The following is a 9443-nucleotide window of genomic DNA, read 5'->3' as shown; positions in this document are numbered from 1 at the left end:
ACAGCTTTCCTTCGTTCCAGTCCAGATTCACTCTGATACTCTGGAGCTTCTTCTGCACTACGAGAACAGTGTATTCATCTGGTGGGGAGGATACTCCGTATTTACCATTATAGAACCATAATGTCCATAATCCCGACCGTATGACTCCCTTCCTCTGGACAGACTCTGCTAACACACCTAGTTCCCAGTCTGTACTTCCTCCAACCTGGACGTCCCAGCTGTGAGTCCCTGAGTTAAAGCCCTCAGAGCCCAGGACAGAGTAGTTGTAACCATCAAACCTCTCTGGATTATCAGGAAGCTGCTGTTCCTCTCCCCATCTCACACTGGTCAGATCTTCAGACAGGATGAGTCTTGGATCAGCAGTGTTTGGGTCCAGAATCACAGGAGTGTAGGAGACCATGTCCTTCATCTTGTTCCAGATGTTGAAGGTCAGGTTGCCCAGGTGTTTGGCCTGGTCTATCAGAGCTCCTGAGAGCAGCTGTGGATCCTCCAGCAGGGGGCGCTGCTGGACTCTTTCCACTGCAGCCTTGTAGTTGAGCAGGAATGAGACGTCTTCAGCTCTCAGCTCGTCCTCTGTGGCTCTGACTGTGTCTGAAAGAGCTGCTATCTCTCTGCTCACAGCCTCCATCTTCTCCTTCATCATCTGACTCTTCTGCTCCTCTTCCTCCCTCAGTGCAGCCATCCTGGCCTCCTCTTCCTCTTCTAGAAACTGGTGAAGCTTCTTAAACTGCTCCTTAATCTGCCTCTCTGTGTGTCGGGCCTGGACCTTCATGTGTTCTGCTGTTTGATCAAACTTCACTTTAACTTCTTCAAAAACCTTTAACTTCTCCTTTAAGGGCTCCAGAGTTTTCTGAAGTTCCTTCTTGTGTTGTCGTGCAGCTTCATCGATGGGTCTGATTCTGTGGTTGGTGTTTTTTTCTGAATCTCTGCAGATGTGACACACCGGCTGCTGATGGTCCAGACAGAAGAGTTTGAGTTTCTCAGAGTGCAGACTGCAGACAGCCTCTGAAGGTCTCTGATCTCTCTCCTGTAAGTAACTCTCACACACCTTGTTTAAATCCAAGTTAGGAGGTAGTACGCTCTTTGAATGTCTTTTCTTACAAAGTGGACACTCTCGGACGTGTTTCTCTATCCACCAGCTCTGCAGACAGACTTTACAGAAGCTGTGGCTACATGACAGGATGACAGGATCTTTAAAGATGTCGTGGCAGACAGAACAGCAGAGATCGTCCTTTAATCTGGAAGCCATTTAGTCTCTGAGTGAAGCTGAAAACACAGCAGGCAGACGGCTCAGCCACTCCCTGTTCCCTGAAAGTTACTTTGAGTCTTTGTTCTTGTAAAACTCTGGTTCAGTTTGTGGATTCAGCAGCTGGTTGAAGTGGTAGTATTCCAGTATTCCCAGTATTCCCTCCTGTAGATGTTCTCTCTCAGTGGAAGTGGTGGTTTTGGTCTGAAGGTGAATCTTATCGTCCGTCTCTCAGTGTGTGTGTGTGTGTGTGTGTGTGTGTGTGTGTTGTCTCAGTGAGGCAGAATAACAACCTGTTTCCTGGTTTGTCAAAGGGATATTAAATGAAGGCTGAGACTCCGTCTTTGACCTCGTGGAGTTATGACTCATGCTCAGTGTGACTGGAGCTGTAATGTTGGAGGGTTACAGCAGAGGGTACTAGAAATAAAGGGATGGTTCCCACTCAGGTGCTCTTTGGGTGGACTCGGACTGACTGAACTTTTTGGGTATGATTTCTATTTCAATTTCATTTTTCAACATGCTTTTGTATTAACCCTCTGAGACCTGACACACTTTACTGTTTTTCAGTTTTAAAACTAGAGTGAAGATACTGGTATCTAGAAAACCTAAAGAATCCATTGATACCAACCATGTCATAATAGCTTGTCAGGAAGGAGGCTAAATAACGTTCCAAACTTACTCCATCCATCCTCTGAATGCTCTAGGTCTCTAGTTTGTGGCTGTAAAGTTTCATGAGGCTGTGATTATCCTAGAGGTCACCACAGGTCATTTTATACACTGAGGTCACGTTTCAAAAACTGGTCTCACTACAATGAAATGTCTGCTATGGGGACTAACATCATCACACATGAATACAGTTGGGCTCATTGGATCCACAAGAGTCTCAGCTTTACAGTGAAACCCAATGTATGTAATTCAAGACTGTTTATGGACCCCAGTATGCAGAAATATTCAGATACACCATTTTAGAATGGGAGAGAAAAACACATTTATACTGCATTCAAAAACCTGCATGTGATTATCATAACTTGGGCATGTCTGTAAAGGGGAGACTCGTGGGTACCCATAGAACCCATTTTCATTCACATATCTGGAGGTCAGAGGTCAAGGGACCCCTTTGAAAATGGCCATGACAGTTTGGAGCGTTATTTAACCTCCTTCACTACAAGCTAGTATGACACGGTTGGTACCAATGGATTCTTTAGGTTTTCTAGTTTCAGATGATACCAGTATCTAAGTATTCGCTTTGGCTCAATTCTCATATGAGAATTATTTTTTATTCACCACAAAGAGCTCAAATCTCTGAACAATTAGTTTGTCGTTCACAACAGATTATAATTTCTCATTCAGTCAAGCAAATTTCACGTGTTTTGTCTCATGTGTGCCAAAGAGTGATTATAATAACTACTTTCACATGTCTGCTGATCAAAACTGATGAGTTGACTCTCAGTGAGATTAAACATGTTCTGTTCACTGTACATGACTTTTTGTTGTTTATAATACATGTAACACATTGCTACACAAATACATTTACTATAAACACATGTACATATCTGTGTACTATTGTACAGTATTGACTTTTCCCAGTAAACTTTGACCAACTGTTGAAATGGGAATGTAAAAAGCTCAGTGTGATATATAACAGCCTTCAGCTAGACAGAACTGACATCCTGGTGTAGTACAGTAAGCAGTCAGTGTCAACAAAACAGATATTAGTATATAAGAAACATTTCCAGGGTTGATGGTGAAAAAACACGTAATCATTTTGACCAGTCCGGCTCACATGATGACAAAACAACTTTTCATTTTGGTGCCGTTGGTCAGTTTACTGACACAATAACTAGATTTTGAAGCATGAATGAAGTGTTTAGCGTGATTTACTACGTTTTGCAGACATGTAATAGAGTTGTGATGTCCCATCAAACAGTTGTGATAATTGCATTTACAGTTTAGAGAAAGTTAAGACTGTTTCAAGAAATGAGCCAAAACGACTGAGAAAAACTGTAGTTCTGTTAGAGTTTGTGTCTCTATTGTTGTCTTTATTTTCTGCTGTGTGGACACAATGACTGAGAGAAGCCACTAGAGGGAGATAGAGTACACATCATCACATACTTATATAGTATTTCTCTCTTCCTATAATTCTGTGTTGGAAGGTACTTGTACTTTACTTGAGTATTTCCATTTGTTCCATTTTCATTAATGTAGTGGAGTAAAAGTAAAAAGCATAAAAATGTGACTTTATACTTCTACTTACAGCAGTTTATGTTTTAAATAAAAGAATGAAGATATTTTGAATAATAGACAGAGAATAAATATATAAGTTATTTCAGTCGGTATATTTTCAAAGTACAGTTACTCAAGTACTGTACTTTCAGGTACTTGTACTTTACTTGAGTATTTTCTACTTCTACTCTTTTAGTTACAACTTTAGTTACTTTCCAAATTTTCATAATAAACATGACAAGCTAATAATTATGATATAAAATATGATGCAGTGCTTTATATTGACAAATTACAACAACAAAATGTATTATAATAAAATAACACTCTGAAAGGAGCATTTCTGTACTGTTGTTATTATGATATTCTAATAAAAATATAAATAATGATTTTTGAATGTTAATTAAATAAAAGTGCCTAAGAAGTCCCCAACATGATTCAGGAGTAACGCTAATGTTTAAAGTTGCATTAATAGGTTTTTGTTGTTGTTTTTTGCCACTTTGTCGAATCGGAAGAAGCTTATACACGATATATATATTTAATAAACTCTATACTTTTTAATGATTATCATGAATCATTATTTTTTCTCTTCTAGTTATTTATATATGCTGTTCTGACTGTAGTTTTTGCTTGTCCTCTGTCTCATCATCATGCCTTGTTCACTTATCTTCTGTTATGTTGCACTAAAAAACAAAAAAAAATTAATAACAATAATAAATAATCCATTTAGGAAATACATTCACGTTATTTCCATCGTTTATGCATTTTAGTTTATTCTATAGCTCTATTCTGACTTTAGTTTTGTTTAATACCAATTCATTCCCAACATATGAGTTAGTTTTATTAAAAATATTTCTACAACAAAATAAATAAATGGAAAAAAAACTCTGTGGAGTGAGGTGGCATTACATTCAGTCATCTGATCCACTGTAGATAGAAACATATGATATATATATATATATATATATATATATAAGCTGTACATCAGCTGTACAAACTACCTTCATTCAGAAGATCCCAGGAGAAGTAACGAGAGAACATCTCTGTAACATCTTTATGTTTGGCCACAGTGTTGTCTGGTAAATGTCATTAGTCTGTGATGAAGAGTTCAGAACATGGAAGGAAAAGACCGGCCAGGGATGCAGCTCTAACAGAAAATGTCCCCAAGTTCCTCATGAATCCCGTTCATTGTGTGTTTTGTTGTTTGTCGGCGTACTCGGGTGGATGTTCTTCTTCTTTCAACCTGTTGTTCACTCATGGATAGAGCAGATCAGTCATCGTCTCGTCACTCAGAACGAGCCTGAACTCGTGTTCCAGCCCAACTGGACCTCTCCCTCTGTACAGTAGGTACCTCGAGTGCCTTTCTTCAAACAGCAGATAATATTTGTCTCTTGACTTGCACTGTGACTTGTAGAACCTTACTAACCCTCCAGATAACCCTCCCACCCGACCCGACCCGCCCTCCCCTGGTCTGTCCCATCCCACCGAGACCCGGACCCGGTCCTTTCACCTCAGGCTGCCAGTAGTCGATGCAAGTGGAAACTACATTTCAGATTATGCCGTTTAGATTGACCAGATAGTGTTTTGTTGTTGTTTATTATAGGAGTTGCCTTAAATGTGTTTTATTTTCATTTTTACGTGATTTACATTGAGAAGAAGAAAAAAAGATCGCTGCAGACGCTGGCGAAGGTCAGAGGTCGTTTTTAATAAAGAGGGATTGTTGATGATGAGATCTTTGCTCGGTGTGACAACCAGTCGTTTTGTGATGCACTTTTGGTTTGACCAGTATTATTATTATTATTATTATTATTATCAGAGTGTAAAATCCGTCAATCACATTCATGAATCTGGTTCCTGGAGGCGTGTTGGTCCCAACTCGTTGTCCTGTGACTCGTCCATCGTTCCCTCTGTGCCGTGGTTCTTCTTCTTCTTCTTGTGTTTGGGAGGGATGAGTTTGCTAAATCAGGTCATGTGAGCCGCAGCCTGTGTGTGAACAAACTAACCTGCACCCCGACGGGCAGACTTAGCTTACCCGATTAGCAACATCTGTCCACTCAGTCTGGTGGAGCGCATGCCTTCTTATGCAAATTTTTATACAAGATTTGTCAAATCTTTTTAATATGCATTTGTTTTGTTTTTTAAGTTTTTATGTGAAACTCAAGTCACCTTTTTTTCTTTGAACATTCAAACGTGTGCAGTTTAGCGGTGCGGTGGTCATCCAGCGTGAACATTTCTTCCTGACATCATGTTTTAGTGTCGGTTTTGATTTGGCTAATGCACCATGCTGAATGTTGGGATCCCAGCAGGGCTGAGGCCGAGTCCTCGCTTTCTATTTAGTCTAAAAGTGAATTTATCCAAAGAACACTGCAAATGTGCATTTCTGTTTGGAAGTCTTTTACGTAGTCGAAGCATATCATTAGAAGTTAATTTCTGCGTCAGCATCGTGTGCGTTCACCGAGCTGGAAGAAGACCATTAGTGGGCAGCTGAGAGCTCTTCAGTCAGTATGTGAGGACGTCTTATATGCATTAATTCAGACATGTCCAGTTCCTTCTGTGGCCGATTCTTCTGGAAGCATCCTGTAAAGTCGCTCACTCCGACTCTAGTCTTTTTAGTTTTAAAGCGATCAAGTCATGATTGTGGCCTTCTAGTATTCTGTCGATACATGACATCATCAACCCGTTGTTACCGCTCACATCCATCCTGTCCGGATCCAACCGTACACCTGAAGCTTCTTACCTCATCCACAGCTAATTCCATCGGGGGCGTGTTGAGTGCAAAAAATAAAAATAAAAGAAGTCTTTTTTTAATCTTCCATTTGGTGAGATGCATTGTAGCGATATGAATAAAGAAAAAGTTCACCTGGTGTGCTGAATAATGTGTAAATTGGTAATTACACAATCTGAATATTTGTATAATTGTTTGTATTTTTTCATAATGATTTTGGAAAGGAATGTGTTTATTTTTTTGACTTCTGTTCCAGATGTGTCTTCTGTTGGCCTGACATTGTGACTGGTCTGGTGGGATTCTTACCTCTGTATTGAGCCTCTTCTGTGATGAATTCTTTGTATGCAGTGTTTAGGAAATACTGTAGGGAACATGGGGAGGAGTTGATATTAGGAGCATTTGATCAATTTGTATTTATTTATTTTATCATTTTGTTAATAAATTGTGAAAAGCAGCGTGTCGACTTTGTAACTGTTTTAAATCTGGCTAAAGTTCACCTGATAATCAGACGTAAAGGGATTCACCCTTACAAACAAGAAGTTTGTTCAAGTGTGCTATTAGTATTTTTATTATATTCATAAACTTTCAGTTTACTTTTTATGTACTTATTAGAGATATACTTAACAAAATTATACTTAAAGGACCCATATTGTAAAAAGTAAGATTTTCATGTCTTTTATATTATAAAGCAGGTTTAAGTGCTTTATAAATACTGTGAAAGTATCGAAGCGCTCAATATACAGAGAAATACACACAGGCCGTATTCCGAAATTGTGCATTTGAAACAAGCCGTTAGGATTTCTGTCCCATTTGTGATGTCACAAATATACAATATTGAGATCATTACAAGGTTTAAAACGTAAACATTCTAAATGTGTCCCAGTTTATTCCTGTTTGCAGTGTATGTTAATGACATCAGCTGACAGGAAGTAAACATGGACCCAAACTGTTGCCTAGCAACGCAATTCCGTCTAAATGCACTAAAACGGAGCATTTCAGACAGATGGTAAATACAGGTATATTCAAGCAGACATAATGAGGAAAATAAAGTTTTTTTTTAACATTACAGCAGGTAAACATGTTTTAGTAGAAACACAAAATACAAATATGAACCTGAAAATGAGCATGATATGGGACCTTTAAGTATACTTGGCTTATACTGACAAGTATACATAAAAGTCTAAGTGTGCTTGGCAAGTATACAGAAAAATTCAAGTATACTTGATATATACTGAAAAGTTTAAAGAAAAGTATATTTGGCTGAGTACCAGATTCGTTCATGTTTATTTCTGATTTATGACTAAAACAACGTGACACACAGTGCTTCATGAGACACTTTAATTTTCCAGTTGAAGCTTTAATCTCATTTCTAATGATGAATTACAGTGAACAGATGATGTAAAATAAAATCTCTTTAACACTTTACATGAATAAACAAATCAATGTTTGAACCTGCTGTTCAAATACACAGAAACTTCACATTAAAGATATAATCAATAATCAATAATGGTAAACCAAAGAGTAGCCCCTCCCACCACCATCATGTTACTAAATAAACCCATAATCCATGCAGCCAGGCACAAAGAAACAGGAACTCTGCTGACTGCAATGATGAAGAGTCCGTCTACGACTAACGGGTCCTGAGTTATGGAAGAGGCGGGGCTAAAGTTTAGGGGCGGGGCTATGAGTGTGTATTGGCATGTAAATGTCCTCAGACCTGGACCGTAGACCCTGTTCAGACCTGGACCATAGGTCCCGTTCAGACCTGGATCATAGGCCCCTTTCAGACCTGGACCATAGGCCCTGTTCAGACCTGGACCATATAGGCCCCGTTCAGACCTGGACCATAGGTCCCGTTCAGACCTGGATCATAGGCCCCTTTCAGACCTGGACCATAGGCCCTGTTCAGACCTGGACCATATAGGCCCTGTTCAGACCTGGACCATAGGTCCCGTTCAGACCTGGACCATAGGCCCTGTTCAGACCTGGACTATAGGCCCTGTTCAGACCTGGACCAAAGGCCCCGTTCAGACCTGGACCATAGGTCCCGTTCAGACCTGGAACATAGGCCCTGTTCAGACCTGGACCATAGGCCCCGTTCAGACCTGGACCATAGGCCCTGTTTAGACCTGGTATTAACATCCATCCTCAGTGATCACAAGTGGACAGCTCTAAGTACAGATGTGAACGCACTAAAGACACATTGAGATCAGATCCCTCAGACCACATTCAGAGGTGGTCTGGGTCTCATATGACCTCATTCTTTTAGCAGTGTGTAGTGAATGTGTTCTGGTCCACATTAAGGACCGTCTACTCTTCTGACGTCCCGCTGGGATCCGCAGGTCTCTGAGTCCTCAGGTGAATAGACAGGAAGACGCCTGGCGTCATGGTAACGACCTCTGTGCTCTACTGTATCCTGTCAGTACAACTGTGTTTCATTAAAATATATCTTGTTTCTAGGCTACATATCTACAGACCATCAGACTACTATACACTGTAAAAAAAAAAAAGTGTGAAATTACGGAAATTTTCCGGCAGCAGGGGCGCCAGATAATGTCTGTTAAAAAACAGAAAAATACTGTCCGTTAATTAACATAAATAAACTGTAAAAAAAAACAGTAATTATCTTTATATAATTAGTCTTTATTACTGTAATATTACAAGAAATATTTTACTTTTAACATATATTTATTGTTGAAATATTCATACACCGTAAATCTAAGACCATTTACATATAAATCACAAATGAAACATTTAATTTTACGTTGCAAAACCCCAAATTTACATTAACTCTCAGAAGTTTTGCAAAAAAAAATTGTATTTTTACAAGAAATATTTGTAGAATTCCATGAAATCCTTTTCTTCTAACATAAATTAATTGTTAAAATAGAGTCAAAAACATCTAAAAAACAGAATAATTATCTTTAAAAATGATCAAGAAAAGCTTAAATACAGATAATTACTATTGTGATTACAAAAAAATACTGTAAATCTAAGACCATTTACTTATAAATCACAAAAGAAACATGTAATTTAAAAAAAAAAAAATTCTGTCATTTTGAAATACAGACAAAAACTGAGTGTGTTTACTATGTGAATATTTACATATAGAGCGGGGAACTGAGATCAGATCACAAGCTTCAATTATTTATCATCATCACCACCATCATCATCACCACCATCATCATCATCATCATCATCATCATCATCATCATCATCATAATCATCACCACCATCATCATCATCATCATC

At 38.9% G+C, this 9443-nt stretch overlaps 1 protein-coding gene across 1 annotated transcript; it reads right to left on the bottom strand.

Moving 5' to 3' along the window:
- Nucleotides 1-205: 205 nt before the first annotated feature.
- Nucleotides 206-1249, bottom strand: LOC141766858 (E3 ubiquitin-protein ligase TRIM35-like; the record flags this gene model as incomplete). Its single annotated transcript, XM_074634034.1, has 1 exon — nucleotides 206-1249. A coding segment is annotated over exon 1 (1044 nt), but the record flags the coding sequence as incomplete, so codon positions are not given.
- Nucleotides 1250-9443: the final 8194 nt, after the last annotated feature.

This window comes from Sebastes fasciatus, chromosome 4, assembly GCF_043250625.1.
Source record: "Sebastes fasciatus isolate fSebFas1 chromosome 4, fSebFas1.pri, whole genome shotgun sequence".
NCBI lineage: Eukaryota > Metazoa > Chordata > Actinopteri > Perciformes > Sebastidae > Sebastes > Sebastes fasciatus.
This window is presented reverse-complemented; position numbering and strand designations above follow the sequence as displayed.